The 24723-nt window shown below is 40.6% G+C and overlaps 1 protein-coding gene across 1 annotated transcript; it reads left to right on the forward strand.

Annotated features, from left to right (window-relative positions):
* The first annotated feature begins 386 nt into the window (after positions 1-386).
* cnksr1 (connector enhancer of kinase suppressor of Ras 1) lies at positions 387-23897 on the forward strand. Its single transcript, XM_076108572.1, has 22 exons — positions 387-456; positions 1453-1610; positions 3970-4172; positions 4614-4698; positions 11699-11740; positions 11847-11966; positions 14065-14124; positions 15294-15362; positions 15553-15678; positions 16807-16910; positions 18409-18554; positions 19108-19111; positions 19196-19367; positions 19514-19547; positions 19908-20080; positions 20173-20246; positions 20691-20762; positions 21188-21258; positions 21688-21758; positions 21845-21932; positions 22246-22430; positions 22740-23897. Exons 1-22 carry the CDS (start codon positions 387-389, stop codon positions 23172-23174), a joined length of 2562 nt encoding a protein of 853 aa, XP_075964687.1. The 3' UTR covers positions 23175-23897.
* The last annotated feature ends 826 nt before the right edge of the window (positions 23898-24723 follow it).

The following is a 24723-nucleotide window of genomic DNA, read 5'->3' on the forward strand; positions in this document are numbered from 1 at the left end:
TCCTTGCTCCTGGTCGAGCCTGACGGATCCACTATTGGCTGATAGCAGGGGGACTCTCACCTGTGCCTGTGTGAAGGTGTGCCATTCGTCATCGTCCGATTCCAAATCCGGATCAACTTTTCCTTCCTCGAGCAGCCCATTGAGGTAGAAGTCAGCCAGGAAGGCTTGGATCTCAACGAGCGACTGCAGCAGGACTGCGAGCATGGAGCCTATCGCGTCGTGGAGCGAGGAGAGAGTCGGCGAGTGGCTCCAAGGTGAGGCACATATTGCGGGAGGTTCTGTTTTTGTTCTCGCCTTGATCGCTTCACGGCTATTTTGGGTCGGTCGGTTAAATCAGAAATAGAGGCGTCACGCAAATCCCCTTGGAAGTGAAAGGTGGAGGTGGAATGAGGAAATGGCCCGTGCTGAGTGAGAGAAGCCACAAATGTGTCGTTCTGATCGGTGTCAACAACTCAGGTGGTATCAGAAACAGTCTTACGACTTCTAGATGTTGCGTTCACTGGTCTGTGGATTAATGCTCTCTTATGCTGTTTTATAGGGGACATTACTATTATTATTACTAGAAATATCGGCCTACTGTAAAAGTTAGCGATCAGTGCTGGAAAGTAACTAAGTATATTTACTCAATTTAAGTACAGTTTTGAGGAATTTGAGTAAATCAATTTCATACTCTTACTCTACCTTTCAGAGGGAAATATTTGACTTTGTATCCACTACCTTTATTCAACAGCAATCATAACTTGTTAATGTGCAGATTAAGATTTCGATAGCAAAACACATGATCAGTGTATGAAATATGATGCATGGTTTCAGATTAAAGTGTCCAACAATATTATTAAATAGTTAATGTTAGTTCCACTCGGACCAACTACAACATTAAAGCACCACTTACATAGTAATACATCAATAATGATGATCCAATAATATAACTGACAGGGGCCATTCAACATAACCAGTACTTTTACTTTTGATACTTTAAGTTCATTCTGTTGCTACTACTTTTATTTAAGTAAAATGTTGAATGTAAGATTAGTACTGTACAAGGAGTATTACTTTAGAAAATAATTTGAATACTCCTCCAACTATTACATGTAATAACAACTTGTATTTTGAAGTGGTGATCACTTTAAACACTTGCACAGTTAAGAAAAATTGCATTCATATTATGATATCAATGATATCATCATCGCATAGTATAGTAACAATTTTACTACAAAGTAAATTCTATAAGTCACTTGTGTTTCACAGACACATCTTTACTGTTTTCAAACGTAGTTGTACAACATGTGGAGCAGAAGTCTTTCTGCATGCTGGTATTCTGCCTCTGTTAGTCTGCATGTCCGTACCTGTACTCACATGTGACTTTATGACAATGTGTGAGTTGCCATTTATACTTGTGCACTGCATGTAGTTAAAGCCCTGAGTGTATGTGCTTTTGTGTCTTGCTGCCAGGTCTGGATGCCCCCCTGCATCAGTACCCGATCTCTGAGTGGCAGTTGTCGGGTCTGGATCTGCTCCAGCTGACATCACAAGACCTGGAAAAGTTGGGAGTACAAAAGATTGGACACCAAGAGCTCATACTGGATGCTGTGGAGAAACTCTGCTCTCTGGTGAGGGACGATGCGGAAACATGTGTGTTTGTGTACAGTATGTGTCCATAGCAGCACTCTGTGTATCCAAGGCTGTTTGCTGTGTGTGTTGTTGTGCACTGGATATTTGCTATGCAGTCATCCTCTTCTCTTGCTGTGGTGTCATCTATGTTCTGATATTAGAGCACTGAGGTGTAATTTCTTTTCCACCATTACACAGTTTTTAGACCCAGCTCTTGTTTGCACAGTGCAACCAGCAGTTGTTGGACAATCTTTTGCAATTCCAGCCAAAATACACAACTGCTTTTATTGCCATAAAAGTCCCGCTTCACACTCAGAGCCCATAGCAACATGCAGCAGGTTTGAGTTCATTGCTTCACTTTGCCCTTCACGTTTAAATAAAAGTCCCCCTAGTAAAGTATTACCATAGTGAAATAGTTACTTTATTTTTATCGCTAACATCAAAGGACCTGTCATGCTCCAATGCAACCAAAGCAGAATACAAAGCTTGCACCTAATAATTTACATGCAAATTTCAGGGAAAGTTTGTTTGTTTGCTAAAAAGATAACACTTCCGCTCCCCTTGGATTCTCTATCCTGTTTTTTTCTGCTGCTTAATTAATTTTACTCCCTGTCCAATTTTGAGAGGGAGTTTTAGAACACTTAAATATTCTTGTTGGTGTGTGTGTGGGGGGGTTGTTGGTGTGTTTCCAGAATGGCTTTTGTGTCATTGGAGGGACTAATTGGGCAGGACGGTATCAGGCAAAGTTCCAGCTCTGGTGCTGTAACAGGCTGAAGCACAGGCTGCTTAAACTGCTTGTTGTCGAATTGTTTAAGTAACTGTTTTACAGATTGAAATCGTCCTTAACAGTTTAACACAAGCCATTATGAATGAGTGTGTGAATAATGTCTCACTGTAGGAAAAGCTTCACATAAGTGAAATTGTTTGACATAAGACAAGATAAAATCCTATACACACAGCTGTACAGCTTAAATATTGAGTACATTGTGTATATGTGTGTGTGTGTGTGTGTGCCACTCTTCCTGTCTTAATGCTCTGTGAAGCGCGAACACTGCACTCATTCATAATGGCAACCATCACATGCTCACATGGAGCAGACCAAACACATTCAAGAACACGATTACATAATTAACAATGTCAGCGAGGCCATGAATTATGTATGGCGACTTGATGATGGAGGATTGTTCCGGCCGGTGGGTGTGTAACAACAAAGCCTGACTGGTCCAAACCTCTTGAACATCAATGATGGGTCACGACAATAACTTGCTTCTTCTTCAGTGGTTGTCAAGAGTCACGTCTCCCCCTATTGGGCGGAAAACTGTGATGACGGGCCTCATATGCCCGTCATCATATTTATGTTATCCCTTGCTGCAGTTTGATGTTATAGCTTTGGTTAATATATATGGTATTATTATACTGAGAATTAGTCTGTCCTTATTGAAACAGGGTGGACAAAATATTAGAAACTCACTCAAAGCAACAATACCTTTGCCTTTTTTTGGATTTTGAGCTAAAAAATCCAAGATATGATGACATGATAGGTATACATACTGTTTCTAATGCGGTATATTTCCCTTTAATATCTTTGGGTGTATGAGGCTATCGTGGACAGTGTTGCAAGTCATTGGTTTTACCTTGATTCATCAGATATTGGCTGATTCTTTTTCTGTAATGCAGCTAGATACATTTTCACATATCACCGACCAGCAATTACTTATTTCAACATGCACATTTTTATACATTCCTCAAAAAGGAATAAATTCCTCTCAGAGGAGGTAACAACACTAAAGTAGTCCAGAAGGCTTTACATCAACAGGTACTGTAAGGAGCACGACTTTCACTCAGCTTTCACTCTGTATTAAGAAGAATAAAGTGCTGTCTTTCTCTTAGTTCAATATGTATTTCAACTAGTGTCACGATTGCTTCTTCACCCGCTTGCAAAACCCATAGTTGAAATGGCATTCTGTGATATGATTTTTAAAGGAGTTTTGGGGCATTTCATGACTATATTCAGAAGTGGATAGTAGAGAGGTTACAGGAAACAAGGGGAGAGAGAGAGAGAGAGAGAGAAAGAAAGGAGGATTGACGTACGGTATAGGCCTCCAGCCGGAATAAAAACAAGGATGCTGCTATCACAATAAATGAAATGTGTCTTAAACTATAGACCCCTGCATTCTGTTAAGTGTTGGAAGAGGGGACGTAATGCATTAAACATCACAGATTATGTATTACAGTGTGGGAGTATTTGGAAAACATCTTTAAATCAGTCTTGTGTGTGTGTGTGTGTGTGTGTGTGTGTGTGTGTGTGTGTGTGTGTGTGTGTGTTTGGTTTGGTTTGTGTGTGTCTGTGCTCTCCAGACATATGGTATAGGTGGGGAGAGCCTACGCGGTCTGACAGAGAACTTGCGTGCCGTTGCCCACACCCTCCAGATGGGCATCCAGGGCCGCTGGCGCCTCAACACCTATGATGGACGCAGCACCACCAAGCTGCCTGCTGCCATTCTGCAGATTGTAGTGGAGCTCCTCACCTCTGCCAAAGGACTCTTCTCTTTGCTCAACAGGTTTGTAAAGAGGGAGTTATCTAACCGTTATATATACAGTACTCCAAATTCTATTTTATTCTGCAGCTATTTTTTACTCCGAAAATGTTCTCGGCTGTGTCTTATAAAATGTTGTTTTTGTTGCTGTAGGTTTTATGTAAAAAGGATGGCTGTGGGTTAAATCAATCAGAGGTGAAGCCTTTATATGGGAATGTTTTGGTGTATGCGTTGTATTTCTACCTGTTGCCCCTTGTTAAAAAAAAACGATACCGATTCCTTAAAAGTCCCCCCCCCCCCCCCTGTTTGTTTTCTTTTGTTCTCTCTTTGTGTTACTTTTTAAGATCCTACATTCAGCTTTGTTCCTTTTAATTACTAGTGTGAAATCCAATCACTGTACTTACCTAGTAAATCCTCCCAGCCTGTGTCCAGACTTACTTGAAATAGTAATCCTTGTTTTGCCAGGTATCAGTTTTCCCAGCTCAGTGGATACACCAACAGCAAGAACATATTCAACTACTGCAGAGAGCTCGGAGACATTGTCCACAAGGTTGGTCCCTTTATGGCTTTAAGTGATGCATACAACTCTTGTGTGACTTGTAATTACATGTATACTGTTATAATTTGTCCATCAAATGGCTGCCTTTCGCAGTGAAATTCCATTTATCTCTTTTTGGCAAATTGAATGGCTGGTTTAGTGCACTTTGCTGCACATATGTTCATGGACACGTGAGGTTGTTTTATCTTAAGAGGAACCACACATTTATAATCCAAGAGGAACTACAACCTGTTGTGTGATTTCTTCTTTAAAATCAACCCCAAGCAAGAAAAACAGAAGCACAAATAGACTCCCTGATCCTCAGCTTAGCCCGAGTAATGAATTCTTTATCTTTACATTCCTGGCATATTTGGAGGCGGCTGTACCTTGAAGAAGCTTAGGTTTGACGCATTGCCAAAGAGGAGGGCTGGATTCTGTTAGTGTTGTCTCCTTCATGGTAGTGGGACATGTGTGAATGAAATGGGAGGAGAAGGAATATTCATGTTAAGAGGGTGAAAAGTGTTTACTAGGTAGTAGAAGGGACAGGCCTGGATATGTTGTAGTGCCTAAGTATGGGAGGGAGGGAGGGAAGGGCAGAACAGGAAGCAAAGGGGAAGGCAGAGAAAGAAGGAGGAGACTGAAAGAGAGATTGCACCTTCTGACTCCTGGGGGAGTGCATGTCTCTGAATTAACAGTAGAGAGCAACAGGCAGAGAGACTCTATTAAAGGACGCTGTAGTGACATTCGTGATAAATATCCACACAGCAGAGAAGAAGACAGAAGAAGATAGAGCTACAGAGGTAGCAACAGAATGGGAGATAATTAGAGAGAGGTAAGGAGGCAGTCGGAGGTAAGGAGGAGCTGTGGGTGAAAGAGGAGGCTCAGTATTTAGAGTTTATATATAGCCCTCTACAGCCAGCTTTGGACGCCTGTTCAGCACGACAGGTACAGTTCTCACCTCTTTGATTGGATAATTCCCCACCAGGTGATGCTTCTGTTACTGCTCTTGCACTGCTTCAAAATGGCTCATGTATGTTATTTGGAATGCTCTGTTTTCTTTAAGGGGTTGTTAATTAATGCAAGAGTTCACTCAGATATGATTTGAAATCTATACCAGCCATACATGGTTGGTTTGAACCAGATCTAGCATGTGATAAATGAGAGTTGTGGTATCTGTGTTGCTGTACAGTAACAGTTACATTATTGTTGTAGACCAGAGAGGAAGGAAGGAAGTATTGGTTTCAAAGAGCTTGTTGACTCTGATAGGATGTTTTCGTGACTATGAGGTGAATCAGATCTTGGCCTGCTGGCTGTTCTTTTCATTTATTGACAGTTTGGCACTTAGTGAGTGATGAGTAAGTTAAAGCCCTCACTGCTTTTGTCGTTGGTCCCTCACAGAGGTTGATCATCGTTTGGTAATGTCTAGCTATTGTTGCTCAATTCCTGTTTTTGAACTTTGGTGCGCACTTCTATGTTTGTGTGTGCAGGTGTTTGAAAGGCAAGACTTACTGTTCATAAAGAAGTAGTCTTGTACCAAGAGCATTTTTTGACAAAGAACCTTGTCATGTGAGCTGAAACGTCACCCTCACAACTGTTTAACTAGACGAGAAAATTACATTTTATATTATGTCAGTTCAACTGTCATCATAGCCTTATAAACCATAGACTGTATATAAGAAGTGGACGAAGTCACCCTGACGTCAGCCATCGATTTGTGGACTGCCATTTTGAAGCCCCGAGTTTGACATATTTGGCTGTTTTCGTGAACTGAAATCATACTGTGAAAGGGTTAAAGTTCTAAGACTAAAACTCGGACGACTCCCCGAACCAGACAACGCGATGGTAGCAACCTGTCAATGACAAGGTAGCCACGCCTTAAAGCACACTGCTTAATCGTCTATTTTACTCCAAAAAAAAGACCATAGTTTACCAATAAACATAATGCTTTATTGAAAAAGACTTGAAACTCATTTTTTCATAGACATACAATCTATATTATCCTATACAATCTGACTTCGCCCCTTGGTGGGTATTAGAAAGAATGAAAGTTTAGGGTACAGGCTTTGTAGCAGGTTTTGGCAAAAGAACACTTGTAGCATATTCTATACAACTGTATCAAATAACATAAGTGTCCCGACAGCCGATACCATCAACAGTGTAAGCATTGACCATTGCACACAGACAGACTAGCATAGTCATGGCCTCTTAAAATGTTGAGGCTGATGTCATGCCCTCACTCCCTGTGACGTTTTTGACGCGCTGTCAGGAGGCCGTGGCTTCATCGTGACGTCCTTTTCTGGGCAACTGCTTCCACAGAAGCCGCACCACATCCTTCACACCAAAGAAAGGACTCTTATTTCCTGTGTGTCTGTGTCTGTTCTCGCACCCTGAGGGCGGTCAAGGTCAGTAGTCAGCTGGTGTTTTTTTTAGGATCCCACAGTAGAGTTGTCAAGTCAGAGTTTCGCAGTACACACACACGCTCAGTCCGCTTTGAACCAGCCAAGCAGCAAGCCAAGTCCAGGAGAGAGAGACAGGAGAGAGAGAAAAAAGAGGGCTCTCTAAACTTTGAACTTGGATATGAGAGCAAAAATGAATTTGGAAGCATTACACAAAGGTATGTGAATCTAAAAAAGAAAAGGAAAACTTTTATGTCGCAAAATCGAACTTTTGAAAGCGTCTTTGACATAATAACCATCACCTGAAAATATAACTTCAAGCGATTTAATATTTAACTTACACTTGAATAACTAGGATCTACTGAGACAAATCTTTGAAAAGGGGACATGCTGGTTATGTAATGCTTTTTTTTTGACCGGAAAGATATCATCATAGAAAACAACACATTAAAAGCAGCTCTATTGTTGATCAATACGCAATGATCAACCTCTAATTATATAATTATGTAAACAATAAGAGGCTTGAATAGATGGGAGAGGATACCAAAGAGAGTGAACTAAAAATGAACCCTATCAATGAAGAAAAAGGCCTCACCTACTTGAGCCATCAGAAGTGAATGAGTATAACTTATTATTTATGGTGCTGATAAAAAAAGAGCGAGCAAGAGAAATCCAGCGCTGAGAGATGTGGTAAAAGGCAAGGAGGAGAACATAGATAGGGAATAAAGATTTAGATGGAAAGATAAGGAGCAGGTGTAACAGAGATCTAACCTAGTTATGTCTCCCAGTCTTTTTATAGCAAGTCTGTGACCTGGTGGCAAATAGGAAATACCCCCCGGTGCAAGTCGAAGTATGTAAACATACACGCAGAGACAGACAGAACTTGACAGGGCTTGACTCGGCAAGGCTTTTAATTTTACAACAACAAAGAATGGAAATCTGTTAAATTGTTGAGCTTGAGCCTCTTTGTACATGTGTGTCCACGCATGCCTGTGTGTGCATTCTTTTTGCCTTTTTTCAGAGTGTTACACCCACATAATAGCTTGTCTTTGTTTCCAAGACAACTATAGTGAGAGACCAGCTTTCAGGCACAGAGCGCTGCTGCGAAGTTAAGCTCACCGGCCTGATCAAGCCTGATTCTTCTCATAAACGGAGGCAGATGCATGTTACTTGTGGACATGTTTACTCTGCATTTCTGTCATGATAAATACATCTAAGTGCAGCACATTCTGCATGGTATTGTCTGCCAATTATTGATGGTCTGCGGTGCAGCTGTGGCTAATATGCAACTATAGTGGAGCTACAATGAAATGGAATAGAAGGTCAATTTTCGAATGTTGATCTGTGGTATGATGCTTTGTGCTGTTGTTTGGGCACAGGGCGGCTCAAAAAGGTCCATATAATAGAATGATTGTTTTTTTATTGATGGTAGATATAAGTGGCATATTTTGCTGGTCTTGTGCCCAAGCTGCATGGAGTTGAATATGATGAGTGATCTTTGACCCCTTGTTCTGCTTTGTTTGATGGAGAACTAAAAGTGGTTCATCTCTACAGTAACTCTACTGTCTGATGTGACAGTTTATACATCTTGTATTGCAAAACCTGAGGCGCTCCTTTAGAAACAGGAGCAGTTGTTTTCAAGTGAAGTATTTTAGTAAAGCGAAATGAACAGAAGGCAGCGTGAACACGCTAGAGGCTGTCAGAGACTAAACATGTCCGGCCCACAGCCCCTCTTCTCACGAGTTCATCTCCTTTCCTCTCCTCTTGTGTCTCTGCCTCAGCAATGAAACACTGTGACCTAAATGTACAGGCATCATATGCGCTTGTCATATGCTTCCTGTCCATGTGTGTGTGTGCACAGAAATTGTAATTGTATATACACTTTAAAACTCTTGGGAATGTAGCAACCTATATACATACTTTTAGATGTTTTGGGGCACCTTTGTGAAATAGCTTCAATCAAATCAGGGAGTGATTATGTTTGCATGCATTTGTGGTTGCAAGCATAATGCTTCAGGGCAGAAGTGTACCTGTCGCCCACCGCACACACATTAATCTCATTTCCTGTTAAAAAGAAATGCAGAACAGGCTGTACTGTTGTCGGGAAGCCCCCAGTGACGTGGCTCCAAATCGAACAGAAAGCAGAGGTTTGGATGTTGCCGTATTTTTACCTTATGTCTAAAATGCAATGGTTTAATGCTGGAAAGAAAGAGGTGTTACTAATGAAGCGGAAGCAGAAATGATGGTGTGTGTGGTAGGAGGTGGCGACCAGATTTAAAACTCAACTAATGTTACCCCTGCTTCCACTGAAGTATCACACTCACAACAGCATCTGGCCAAGTCATAAGTTTCCGTCATGGGTTCAAACCATTGTAACAGTGAACCCTTTCTGCATCTAGCTCATCACTGCAGTCTTTGCTTTCTTTACAGCAGTTAAACAACATTCATTTTTATTTCCCTTAATTCGTAAAGACAGACATTCATTGTCCTCAATAGAATGAAGCCCACTGACTTTGATGATCCTCTGACTTTTACATATGCAGTTAAATGTGTCAACAACTACGCAGACACACTAGAATATGATGGAGACAATTGCACATTATATCTGCTAAATTTCAGCGTGTTAGCATAGTCATAGTGAACATGTTAGCATGCTGATGTTAGCATTTAGCTCACAGCATTACTGTGACTGAATACAGCCTGAAGCAGCTTCTAGCATGGCTTTAGGCTCTTTCTTGTGATTGCGTATACGTTTCCAGTGGTAGGCTATTATGCGGCACAAACTCCTCTTAGTGGCTAAAATTAATTCTGACTCTGGGTTGTGCACCAAGGATTCCAAGGAACCCAATTAAAAAAAAAAAATATTAAGAAAGATTACATTTAAACCTCTCTTTAAATGCCAATTAAATTTTTACTCTAAACCAAGATTAAATTGAATTATGTTGCACCAAAACTTTAAACTTTCAATTTAAAATGTGATCCAGTATTAACTTTAAACTCACGCTTGAAGCGTTTTAATTTTAAAAATTAAAAAGTCTGTTTTTTATATCTCACTTACTAGGTCCTAATGGCACGCAGATTAAAGTTAGCAAGCATCATATTGAATATCCTCTATTTAATTTTGCTTTGAACTTGGACTTACTAAACGGAGATTAGTTTTTAATTGTGATTGAATTGATCCTTTTTGGTGCAACCTAGCCTAAATCTCTTTTCAGATGCATTCACCCAGGTCGGTTTGCACTAATAATATCATATGTTGGTAATTAGCAGCTGACTCTGAAGGTTACAGTTTTAGATTATAATTTTGCACTGTAATGCTGACGTTCTGTTTAAAATATCTGTTCAAAATGCGTTTATTTATTTTTATGCGGTGACTAACTATCTAGCTAATGAACTGACTAAGTTACTGTTGCATACAGCCAGTGTGCCATGTGCTACGTTGCTCGAGTAGGGATCAAGACAAAGGATCTGAACAGCTTTAGGTGTTTCCTTTAGTGGTTTGTTGTGGTGTAAATCAATACATCGCATGTCCTGCATCTCACAACTGTCAACGCTCAAACACAACAAACACACTGACCAGCAGTCATGACAGAAACTCACCCAGTCGTACCCCTCCCTGCAGCCTTGTGTCACAGCCTTTAATTAGCCCCGAAACTAAGCCGTGCTCACTGTTGATCCCGAGTCACATTTCACAGGGATTAGTCTGTCTTTACAATCCTTTATGTAACTCATCACATCATCAAGTGTTGCAAATTATCTCAGGCGGTGATGGTATGTAGCATTAGGCTATTCAGTTTATATGCCGTATAAACATCATCCTCCTTCATTCAAAGCCTCCCCTCATTTCTCCAGCTCCTAGACCAAGTCCTAGTACTGCCTGTAGGAGCATTATCAACACCTTCCTCCCAACCACAGATTAAACAGTTTAGTTCTACTCATTCTAATAACTTTGATATTGAACACTGACTTCCTGTGGCGCACGTGTGCTGGTGGGGCTTAGTGGGAGCCCTTAGGTTAAGACGACATTACACTCCACAACATTGATTGCTAAATGTTATTGAATATGATCTGTTTTATGTTTGTTTGTTTTTCATTTCTACTCGAGCACTGCTGTGATAAATAAACCCGTTAAAAACCATTAAATGTCTGGAGTAGGGCTGCGCAATTTATCCAAATTTCATAATTTTACCATTTAAATGTTGTATTGTCGTGCTGCAGAGATGTCCTGACATATACATCATATTCTACAGACTTAAGAAAACATCTGAGTTTGGTTCAGATTTTTTGTAAAAACTAGGATCTGGTGTGAAATAATTACCATTCCCTGTAATATCGCAAATCATATCACAATTGCCATGCCTGTCAAAATGATCACAATTAGATATTGTTTTTTCAAAATCATTCGGCCCGGCCTGGAGCGATGTCTGTTTGGCATCTGGATGCCTTTGGCCTTTTCGCTTCCTGACTCATGCTGTGAAGAGGAAATAGGACATGAGTTTTGAGTCAGATTGTCCCATTTCCACAAATCAATCACAGCATTGTAAAGGCTGCTGCGGTGTCATTTTGGTGCACTGTTTAGATGGAACTCATGTCAAGTTGTTTCACTCATTCAACAGGATACCACTGTCTATGAAAAGGAAAAGGACATCATATCTGTAGTAAGTATTTTCTACTTCACTATAAGACATTTTAGTTTCCTTTTATTTTGTTACCAATTGAATGAGATGTTCTTGATAGTAAACGACTGTTTGTTTCACGCTCTAGTGCCGTCAGTTGGTGTCAGTGTGTGATGAGATCCTGAATTCCAGTCCTGAGGGGCTTCTTACCCACACTGCTCAGCTCGAGAGTGTCGACCTAGTGCCCGTGTTACCTGGTGATCAGCTGGTAAGACCTGTTTGTTCCTAACAACTCTTTGTCTTAATTAAATGTACAACCAATGAAAAGTATATTATTATGTTGAGTAGATGAAAATTGTATTTAATATATTAAATGCAAACACTTTTACTGTCCTATATATTTTCAAAATATGGTCAGGGGATCTCCACCAAAGGAACGTTTTGTTTAGTTTTACTTCAATGCACCAACAATTATCCATTTGATAATGTATTAAAGGTACAGTTCACACAATTAGTTGAATAATAAATTACTCCATCAACTGTTGGGAACTATTTTTAAATCAACTGATTCATTTTAGAAGCAACAATATATTCCCTATGTCAGCTTCTCAACTGGAAAGACTTGCTGACTTTCTTGTCTGACGGTAAAGTAAATCTTTTTGGGGGGTTGGACTGATAGTCAGACATTACATCAGAAATTGTGATTGCGATTTATTTTACTTTTTTTTTTTTTAAAGAAAATAATCATTAGATTAATCAATAATGAAAATGGTAATAAATCTCTGGTTCACTATTAATATTTCCATATACCGTGTTCAATGGTAATAGTCATACTGTTCATGCAAGGAATTATTTTGAATAAAAAAATTAATAATTTTCTGTCGGCCACTGGCTGCTAAAGCAAAATCTTTTATACGAGTGGTATGAAGATGTTTTAGAACCTGTGATTTCGGCTCTGATTATCTATTTTTAAACTCTTTCTCTTTTTTCTTTACGTCACCCCATGATGCTTTTTGTTTGTTTGTTCATCTCATCCATGCAGCATCTTACCGTCTCATTATTACTATCACTTTAAAAATCCTCTCACCTTTTTATTGCTTCACCCGTTTTGTTTTTAAATTAACCCCTATAACTGTCTTATTTTCTCTCACTCTATCATTTTCAGTATTCGTTTTCTGCTTTCATCACTACCTGCAGTTTCCCATCATCATTTGGTTCAACTCATCACCTCTTCCATTTCACTCAAGGTTCTCCATGTACCCAGTTCTATTCTTATTATTCTGGCAAAAACAACCTTCTTTTCTTTTACAGCCTTCAGTCGGTACATACGGTACAACTATTATAGATCTCTTCTTTGCCTGTTATCTACTTTTCATTTATTTCTAAATATACATTTGTCCCATTTCTGTGTGTACTCAGCCCAAAAACAAATCTCACATGTTTAATGATAATAGCAGTCCAGTCTCCATGTGCTCACTCACTCGCTCGATTGGCCTTCCTAATCATCTCCAGTGTGATTTTCTAGCTCCACTTCATCACCTCTGATGCTGTAGTCATCAGGCAAACATGTTTGTTTGTGTCCATGGACACATATTTGCGTGTGTGTAGGTGGCTAAAGATAGAAATTGATTGGAGCACATCAGAGATAAGAAGGTCTTTCCTCTAAATGATTGAAAGTAACGGGAACTAAAGACAGGAAGAAAGAGAAGTGAGAGGATGGAAGAATTATAATTCAATGAATGTAAAAAACATGACGTACATTTGCTTAATTCATCAAATGCATCTAAAAGTGAAAGCTTGCTTTTTCCCCTTTCATGCAAAATCACTTTTAAGCATTTTGAGGTTCACGTTTGAGTTTTTTTAGCTTCTGAAAACCTGGATATTACCTGAAAATGAATTGATAGACTAATATTTATATATAGTATGTTCTTTATTTATGAGGAAATAGTTTCTCAGTGGCTGCTCTGTTCAGTTCAAAGTTTGAATCCCTTTATGTTTCTGTTGCCATGTGAGATTTATTGATTATGTGATCTGGGCTTCCTGGGGGTGTGATTAGTTGGCTCTAATCCCCACACCCATTATGACTCAAAATAATCAATCAGTCAAGGCCGGCTGAGGGGTAATTACAGGCTGAACCATCAATACATCTGGAGGCAGACATCAATATCTCCACAGACTCCATCAGCGATGACAGTAACAAGATAGAGCAATGTTTATGTGTCCACCATGGTGAATCCTTTTGGCTCGGTGATGTGTAAAATCGACATTTTGCATCGCAAAGTTGCTAATATGCAGGTTTATCATCCTGAATCTTTCTTATCTTATCTTAACTATCTAATGTATCTTTCTGTCTCTCTTCCTCTTAGGGGATTGAAATAACATCCACCGGCTCCAGTAACCACTTCGTGACTGGAACTGCTGTTGAGGTCAGGCTCTCTCCTTTACTTTCACTGTTGACTCAGCCCACACATCCACAAAGGGTCTGTGCTCTTGACAAATCCTGAAGAGCGGTGTGACTCACACCCCTGCTCCTTTTGAACTCCAGACCAAAAAGGTTAACTTCAGCTGTGGCTTGTCTCTTTGCAAGAGCACTGTTGAAAATAAGAGCTTGGGTTTACATCCAAAAGAGTCTCAAAATGTGTCATTTCTGAACCGGTTCTGTCTTGTCAAAAAGTATTGCTGACCTGCAGGAGTGTAACAGGTTACAAGCTATGACTCTGTGGCTCAGGTCTGTCACGTATTGTCTTCTGGATTATGTGTTATGGAAGCATGAGCTCTGGACGAAGCGGAAATCCCCCTGGAAGTACTTTTGTGTGACATATTATTTTGAGCCGTTTGCTTATCTTTCTTTGCGCCACTGCTTTGAAGTTGAAACCAATAAGAGGCCTTGTGCTGCAAATACTTTGCATGTATAACTTAACTTGAAAGGAAATATATAGATGTTTACGTGAGGCTGATTGGTCCAAATGCATGTAAACAAAGAAGCATCTTGCAGACACATCATGGCATGTTTTATATCTATGATCAGCAAGGATTTATTTGTTTTACAGTTTTATTTGTAAATTGGAAATAACCTGAGCTATAGCACACATTTTTTAAATCTATTTTCCAGAGCATGTACTTCATCACGATATATATTAATATTGATATAAAGTTACATACAGTAACAGAGGATTTCATTTTAGGGTCTGAAATTATTTCTAGCTACAAAAGCACTGTAAAAGTTAGCAAATCATAATTAACTTCACGATCACAGGAATAACTATTACAGTTATTCATTTATGGAAATGTTGTGTCCATAGTCTTTAGTTATTAGTCATAAATCCGTTAATGAGGTATGATAAGAATGAATATGTCAAAATGAACCTCATATTCTGTGTTTAACAGGAGCTGAGAAATAAGCCATCATGCCTAAAGAAATAGTCAAAACATCAAAATGCACAGAACATACTTAAAAAAGAAAAACTCTCTATCTGCTCACTTATTGCAAGTCACAGTGAATAAGTAAAAACCTACCAAAAGTTACAGTGAACAATATAAATCAGTTTTATTTATTACGAGTTCTTATCTGTGTTGTTTGTCTCTCTTTTTGCAGCCTTCATCGGATGCCTATTTGAAGATCTTGGCTGGTGATGAAGTGATTCAAGTCAACGACCAGATAGTGGTGAGTGTTACAGTATAAACAGTATGCGTACACAAGCCTGCATATATGTTGCACTGCTCCGTTGCGCTGTACGTGTGTGGTCCTCTCAGTCTAAAGACAAACCTCCGTACATTCACCGGTCCTGCAAAGTGTTTCTGTGTCCGAAACAATAACACTCAAAGTGGAATAATCATCTGTTTCGCTGCATCAGGTGGGCTGGAGCAGAGCTAACCTTGTGAAGAAGCTTCGAGAGAATCCCAACGGAGTGACTCTGGTCCTGAAGAAGATCCCTGGGTTAGCCCGACGCAGAAACCCAGTCCAGCTCTCCTCCACACAGGTCAGGGATCATTGAAGTCCTCCTCCACTCACCTCATCACTCCACCAACTCTATTTACCTTTCTGATTTACAAAGGGAACTGTGTTGAGTTGAAGTACAACCCAGGAACCCAGATATTCCCAGATAAACACAAGAAAAATGTAAATCTCATGTGAAGATTGCCTCGTTCGTAAGAAGGTTTCTGCAAAAATATCTAAAAAGTTCCCTCAGAGGAATAGCAGAATGTTTAGTATGTGTTCGCTCCATCCACTTTATCATATCTTGATATCTAATGAACTGTTTGAATCATTACATCATCCATGTGTCACACACAATAACTCCACCATCCCATGTCGACAGAAGATTAGGAAAATACGCATATCATCACTGTATCTCAATGTGCACAATGACTCACGATGAGCCACGCAGAGAATGACATTCTTCTTGTTACTCCTTCCTTTGCCTCAGAAGCTTGTGGGCTTTGAAAACTTGTGTGTGAAGCCATTAGAAGAAATCACACGGCAATAGCGTTATTGTTGCACACACGCAATTTAGATTTTCTGCCGCGTAGTTTCAGTTCAGGATAATTACACCCAGGGGTGAAACATCATCGTCATATTTCAGAAACTGGGATTATTTACGCAGTTTATGTCAGGGGAACCTTAAACTTCCCTTCCACGAGAGTCCCCTCTTCGATTTCCATTTAACAATCCCTTGGGATCTGTTTCCATAAACACTCACTCTGAGTAGTCACTATGGGGACTGGTGTTTGTCCCTGAACTACACACTGAATTACATACTGAGTCTGAGACAAGCAGAGAACACTTTGTGCATTTCACACCCCCTTGTGACTACCATGTTAATCTCCGATCTCGCTGCAGCCGTAGGGTGAGAAAACACATAAGGAGGTTTGAATCAGCTCCTTATTGCCCTTTCTCGATGCCCTGCTCTTAGCGAGAGTTTCACAGACTGTGTGTGTGTGTGTTCGTGTCTGTGTCGTTGGCACAGAGTGAGGGGTTGGAGACCTGAGGAGAAAGCTGCTATTGCAATCCACATGACATCCGCCTCCTTACCCTCCGCTAACCCCTAACTACACAGCCAGTTTAGTGTGCACACTCATAACTTGAATTACTGCTGATTTCTTTTCAGAAGGAGGAAGAAGAGGAGAGGTCAGAGGGGGAAGAGGACGAGGAGAATCCGAGGCACTCCATATTTGAGAGGGTAGCAGCGTCTGTCAGGTCCCTGTCTTTTAGGTGAGAGCATAATTAAGCGTTCCTTCCATTAATTAGCTATTTCCTTTAACAATTCTGGGTGGATCAGGTCATTGTGGGCAATACTGGATTTTAATAGGATTTTTACGATCCTCAACCCTCATTTCACAAGAATCCCTGTCTTTGAGGTCAGAGCATAAACTAGCTTTAATTTAAAGTAGCTGTAAATACGCAATATACGCGTAAGTAATTATGTCAGTACTTGCCCTGGATGAAGGGAAGGCGGAGAGGGGACAGCCTCGCCATTCTCTGTGTGTTCATGAGATTTTGTGGGCGATGAAACATCACGGCGAGCAGGCTACAATCGTTTGGTTCAAGAGCTCAGTAGGCCACCTTTGTTGTATTTGTTGTAAGATCTCTGCGGCCAGAAAAAAAAAAGCCAAACGCTCAGCGCAAAATAGACGCTTAGCGCGTAATGCTGCTGCCGTTTGTAGCACAGTGAGCTGGCCTCAGAAAAAAAAACCCCGCCTTGACCAAACAACTCTACCTCTGACTCATGCTGTTTTTAGAATGTGCCAGCGGGCTACTCATTGGCTCCTTGTTGGCACCTTTTTGGCTACCCCAGATGTACAATAATGTAGGTTTTAAATTCCAAATGTTTAACAAAGAAGGAAATGCATTTAGCATGTTTGATTTTTACATGTTAAGAAGAAAACTCCGCAGGGTACCTTTAATTGTAAAGCACCATACATGACCGGAATATGCTACTTGAAAAGTTTTTGAGAGGTTTTTTGGAAGCAAATCATCTTGCCGTACCTGGGTCTGTAATCTAAAATACATTCAGTCTTGAACGGAAAGTGTTTTCATTTCCGGTATATAACCAATGAAAAGCAAGTCTGTTTAGAGGTGTAATAACTCTGCATCTCAGAGCAGGATGGACATAAGTGTTGGTCACTGTACTACCTAGGATTTACTCAATAGAGCTGAACCTCCCACAAACCCTTTTGACCTCGTTAATCTGCCAGGACCTGGTTGGTTTGCGATGAGGTCACACTGCCAATGCCGTAAATTCCACCGTCAACAACCCACGGCTGACTGGAAATGAGAGAAGAGGAAGAGATGAGCAAAAAGATAAATAGATAAGGGAGGTTTATAGAGATGAAGAAAGACACAAACAAGGGTGAGTACAGAAAGAAAAATGGGAGAAGGGAGGAAAAAGAGTGATGGAGAGGCGAAGGGAGACAGTGTGAGCTGATGGGGAGCAGGCGTACTCAGACAAATGGAGGGAGTAGGCGGGGATGGTGCATTAAGGTTGTAAATATCTCTGTCACATCCTGATACGCTACAACTCCAGTCTAAGGAAAGAAACTTTAGACTGCTGGCAAACAGTCATATTTATCCTCTTTAAGCGTCAATACTGGTCATTTATACTGTTTCACCACATACCAGACGTCAATGCTTCTCAGAAGTCCCTGAATGCACCACCAGTGAGTTCTTTCGATTGGTGTTGTGATCTGTTTCTATGTGTTTTCCACTGAAGGAGAGCCATTCAGGGGCCAGAGGGACCTCAGCGGCCTATGGGACAGGAGGAATCAGAGTTGTCCACTGACAGGGAGGTGGAGGAGAGACTGACTCTCACTTCATATCAAAGCCAACAGGGGTTGCTGTCACCACTGTCAGCCTCAGGTAAGAACCACAGAGGGAGCTCAGGCCTTCGGCAAGAGAGCATCTGGTTTCAGTCGTTGAAGCAGGATTTCGGATGGAGACATATGAAAGAATAATTACTGCTTAAGGCCTCCAAATATATCAAAAAATGCTAAATGTAAAGACGGAAATTCATTATACAGTACCTGAAGGTAATAATGAAAAAAGCCTCAATTACTTTTGCTGCAATAAAGCAATTTGAATTAGACATATCACCCTGACGTTTGGTAACGTTAAAAGGATTCCAAACTGTGACATCCCATAGATGAGATGACATCAAATCACAAAATTCTCTTTTCATGGAAAACCAGTCAGTGTAATTGATTTACGAGCACCAACGAGATGTGTTGCCTCGATACAGCGATGTCGGTTGTTTAAAAGAGTATTAAATGTGGATCATTGACTGCTGACACAAATTCAATGTGAGTGTTGATGGTGTTTTAAATAGTTATGCCGTGACTTCTTTGTCAACACAAATGCTTGAATTTACTCTGCTGGTCGATGCATGGTGATCACATGTATATGTTTTTCTCAGGGGAGTTTGAGAGTTTGGGAAGTTCAAGGCTCTCCCCAAGCCTAAGACAAGACCAGTCTCCGTCACCCAGAAGTCCTTCTGCCTTTAGATTTGACAGTTTGGGAAATTCAAAGCTCTCCCCAAGACTAAGACGAGACCGGTCTCCGTCACCCAGAAGTCCTTCTCCCTTTAGATTTGGGTCATTGAGAAGTCATTCACCTCAGGGACTCGACCAGGAAACAGCCAGCATCAGTTCCTGCCCGGAAATGGTGGGACACACGGTGAGAGGAAAAAAGCAAGACATGCAAACATTTTCTATCAGACATTTAAAACATTTTACCCCCCCACTGTTGATGTTGTTTAAACTACATTTGAATTAAACACAGTGTACACACAATAAATTTAATCCATCGGCTTATCTTTCCAGGGCAATAAGGACACGAAGAAGAGCTCTACAAAAGGTAAACGTTTATGCTGTAATACTAAATTAATCTAAGAGAAATAAGCCAAATTCAATACCAAAAGGTTGCACTGAATTGAAGACAGGGTCCATATAGTTTCGTGCCAAAAAAAAACCTTGTTTAAGAGCAGAACAAGGAATAAACATGTTCAAATGTTTCTAAAAAATATTTCCTAACGATTTACAGACCTATCTGTAGGACATAAGATGGAAATAATTACAAATGCACAGGATTCTGTTTACTAATTTCTAAAATGTTTTGTCATGTTCGGAAAGAAAATAGAGGAATATTCAGAATTTGGAGAGGAAAATATGTTTGGTGATCTCTGCTCTTCTTCTTCCCGTCCTTTCGTCCTCCCAGGAACGTCGACGGCGATGAGTCGGCGCCGCGTCTCCTGCCGCGAGCTGGACCAACCCGACTGCGACGGCTGGCTGTGGAAGAAGAGAAAGGAGAGCGTCTTCATCGCCCAGAAGTGGCAGCGCTTCTGGTTCGTCCTCAAGGGGCCGAGCCTTTATTGGTACACCAGCCTACAGGTGGGAATAAATCCATGAGAATATATTAAAAAAATTAAAAACCAAATAAATGAGGTAGTACCATTAAAACAGGATTTGTCTATTTTTTACAGGATGAGAAGGCAGAGGGTTTTGTCAATATCACCAGCTACAACATAGAGAGTGCTGGAGAGCACAAGAGAAAATAGTAAGTATGAACTTAATGATCATATCACAGGCTTTTTAACATGTCATCCAGGAATATGTGAGGATCTATAGTTTGTTGATATTATGTAACAGTGTTTTCATCTTTTAGTCGCCACTGGTTAGTTTGAAACAGAAACTTTATTGTCCATGTGCACAGTGGTTGATCTATCTTGGCTTGCATAAGCGACATACTGTATATGATGTACGTGATGCACGAGTCTGTGCAAAATAAGATATATTTTCCAAATGACTGTTAAAGAAAAAGAGCCCGTTGTATCTGAATCTGAATTTATGATATCTTATCTCTTCGGACAAAAGAGATGGGCAACGAGAATTTCTTTTGCAGTGTATGTGTGTCGGCATAACTTTGTGTGTTTAAATTTCACGGTAATGAGAAACTTTTCTTCCTGTGCCTCCCTCTCTCTTTGTTCTCTCTCCCGACAAGCGTGTTTAAAATGTGCCACCAGCGGTTTCACAACTTCTTCTTTGCAGCTGACAATGTCAGCGACATGAGCAAGTAAGTTGGATTGATAACAAACTAAGGCCTTGTTCAGCCTGTATTTCTTATCTTTCTTTCTCTCTTTCCAGAACCTAAACAAACGAGGGCTTTAATAATGCAAGTTGAGCCTTTCGTGCTACATTTCTTAAATATATGACCAGCTTAAAAACGCAGCTGTGTAATGGCAGACTAGGTGCTTCAGCTACACAATGTAGTGTTCATTCATTCTTTTTTTGCAAACAGTGAGTGTGTAAGAGGTGTTAAATCAAACTCTAACAGGTGCTGGTCTGCACTGCCCCCTACAGTTGGCTGTTCAGGATCCGGTTTTTGTGCTGTTTAAAGCAATGGGCACTTGTTGAAATTTAAAGCTCTATCCTGAACATTACTGAGACATTAATTGTATTTGCTTTGTCTGTGCTGATACATTATCTGTCTTTCTCCAGGTGGATTAACTGTCTGATCACAGCCATACATCATCACAAGAAGTTTAACACAGGCCCAGATAGTGAAGAAGGTAGGCAAACAGCCTCCTTACATTTTAACTTATGTTTATACTTCTGATCCCTAAAAGCTATGCACTTAAAAAGGTATTTAGTAGTTTCACTCATCTTAAATGTCTTGCAATACCTTTGGTTCGTATATAATCTATTTAACTTGACTTGCATTTTTGGGTTTCAAAAATATAACTAATGCTGGATGACGTGTCCTGGCGCTGCAACCAAAATAATTTTCTCCGCTATTGTTCAACATCAGGACACCTCCGTCATCCTGGGGCCATCATTAAGTCATGGTTATGATATGTTAACTGGCAACATAGGAAGAAGCATAATAACTGTTGCTATTGTTACCTGCAGTTTATTTAGGGATTATAGTCCAGCCAGCAAGTTAAAGATATGATGTGTTATGGTAAAATCATTAATTCAACACCTGTTTTTACATATAGAATGTTATAGTGAGACTGAATCAGAAAGCGAGACACCACCTTCAACCCACAGAAGAAACAAGGTTGGTTCAGTTAGCGGTTTACACCTGAATAAACACAAAACACACACTGTTTGGAGCTCCATTCAGATCATTTCCTATTTCATTATGTGCCTCAGAAAGTGCTGTCCCACACTCTGCCTCGCCCCAAGGGGAGGACGAACATGCCATTATCGAGTCTTGTGACAGGGGGCAGCAAAGGAACAGGTATGTACTGAATAACTAACTCAGCTCTTTGCTGTTTTTCTTATTGCCTCTCTCAATGATTCATTACTTTAATCTGTGAAGACTGTACCCCCCTGATAGACGTTTTAATAATATGTGAGTGCAACATTTATTTTAATCATGACATGCTGTTTTCCTGACTTCACCCTGTGGATATTTAACCCAATCAACTGTCGAGAAATAATGTTCAACCAAACCCCACTGCTCTTTTTTTGTATTTAATTCCATCTTTGTTTGATGTCCCTCCCTCCATCTTTATTTGCTCTTCCCTTTCTGTGTCTTCCTCCCCTGTGAGAAGGAGGACCAGTGGATGAGATGGGCATGATGTTAAACAACATAAAGGAAGGAGGAGTCTCTCTGATCGGCCACGAGCAGCCGATTACACACGACCACTTCAGGAAATCGTTCATTCGACGCAACAAGAACCCCATCATCAATGAGAAGGCGCACACACTCCGGGCCCTGCAGAGCACTCTTAAGGTGAGCAGAAAAGTCCTCCAGCTCGTGGCTCAGGTTACACTTTCCCTGTATGCCATATGACATACTGACACAGGTCAAACACTCTGCAGTTAATAGACCAAGTTAATTTAGCATTGGCCAGTTAGGAATCACTGAGACTGTGTGAGTTGTGATGTCTTTTCTTTTGACTAGAAGACAAAGAAGTATGAATGAACTAATATCAAATAACTGACTTGTACAGCAAGTTTGTTGTTCTTAGACACTGAAAATCAGGAAGTTTCATATTTGAACATATATGCATTCTCACTGAAACCCCTTTTTACGCTATAGGCCAAAGAGGTGGAGCTATTGCAGCTCAACAAGCTCTTAGAGGACTCTGATCTGTCAGCTTCAAAGTATCGCCAGTGGAAGGAGCAGAACGAGGAACTAGTTCAGGAAATCGAGAGGCTGTCCGCAGTCAAGACCTCCGAAGGACCGGACAGCGCGGCCGTGCAGGACACGCCCACGGAGGAGGTTGCCTTGGAAACTGTCGTAAAGGAAACAGCCACCGCAAAATCAGAAGGCGCATACAGAATGAGCCTCAGCGACGGGGAGCAGTTGGTGGATGCGGAGCCGTCCGACGTTCTCCTCGAGATCCCGCAGGGTTCTCCGAGCACCAGTCCAGTGTTAGAACTCTCTCTGGGATCGCTGCAGGATTCAATAAATGAACAGCTGAGTGAAATGGTGGAGAGCGGAGAACCTGCCGAGAACTACTTCTACATTTAACGCTGGAACGGTCGCATCACTGCCAGGTTGCTGTGTTTACTGGAATCAGTCAAATGGAAGACGTTGTTCATGCAACCAGGTGACAGAGGTGCATTGCACTGTGTCCCCTGCTGACAGTAGGATTAGTCAGTGAAATGCACATGTGCAGATTTACACCTACATTTGTTCACAACAACCAAATACGACAAGTTTACAACAAAGAAAAGAACAACATGCCAAGTGTAAATCTCAGTTCAGTATGTATTTATGGTATTCTAAGGCCATCTGGTTCTTCTAATGATAGAAAGTAGAACTTCTCTAAGAATTGAAAGAGAATTTGTAATATAAGTCATGCCTCGTGTAATGTGATATGTAAATACAGTTCTACTATAAATACTGTATGTATTTGTTTGTTGACGTTGCCTTAATAGGTATACATTTGAAATATTTTGCACAGAAAATTTGCTTCAGAAACACTGTCGTAGCCCCTCGTTGGTCAAGATGGGTTTTTTGAAGTGTTGTGGAGGACACGTTATACTTCCCCACATATATGGACATATGAACCATATAGTCGAGCTGTATGACAGCTGTGTGTTCCTAATTGCCCAAGGCCGCCACGAACGCAGCAAGACAAGTGAAGACTCCTCAATGGCTGAGACGTCTGTTCACTGTAATATTGATCGGCTTAATAAAAAGGTAGCGTGATTTGTTGTGAAGTCCCTGTTTAAGCTGAAAAACCCTATAAAGCAGATATCACATTATTTGTATGCTTGTACCTTTCTTTTTTTGTGTGGTTTTCTGTGTGTGTATAGGATTTAGACGAGACAAAAGATTATGAAATGCATGGCTTTACACGTGTATGTCCATGCCTGTCTTTAGTGCATGAATTTGAGCACGTTAAGACTTTTCTGTGTATCTCGCTCTTTGTGTGTGAACCCTCGGCAAGCTGTCTGGTGAATTTCAGTGAACAGATATAATGTAGAGATTGTTTCATGCTGAAGGTCATGCTCGCTGCTTTCAAAACAGTCTGCCATGCAGTCTAAACGAACGGTTGGTTGACAAATAAATATTAATACAAAGTATGTGCTTGTTGCAATATATAGACAGCTTCACTTTATTTCCATTTCGTTCTGTCGCAGCCTTATGCTAAAATCGTTTAAATTCATTTCCCCCTCATTTAATCTACATTAAATACCCCATAATGACAAAGCAAAAACAGGATTTTAGAAAGTTTTACAAACTTGTTAAAAAGAAAATGAAATAGGTATCACACTGACGTACGTGTTCAGATCCCTAACTAAGAACAGGAAGCGTCCTGGTTGGGAAGAATTAAGCTAATTTTTTTTGTTGCCTTCCACAGATCTGTGCTTCAACACAATCCTGTCTCTGAGCTCTGCAGGCAGTTCCTTCTGCCTCATGTCTTGTTTTTGGTTTTTCCTCCGCTATGCGGTGTCAGCTGTAAGACCTTATAGAGACACGTCTGTGCCCTTCCAAATCACATCCAATTAGTTCAATTTACCACAGGTGGACTCAAATCAAGGTGTAGAAACCTCTCGAAGATGATCAAGAG

Source organism: Anarhichas minor, unplaced genomic scaffold (assembly GCF_050575085.1).
Source record: "Anarhichas minor isolate MPS153535 unplaced genomic scaffold, ASM5057508v1 ptg000040l, whole genome shotgun sequence".
Classification (NCBI taxonomy): Eukaryota; Metazoa; Chordata; class Actinopteri; order Perciformes; family Anarhichadidae; genus Anarhichas; species Anarhichas minor.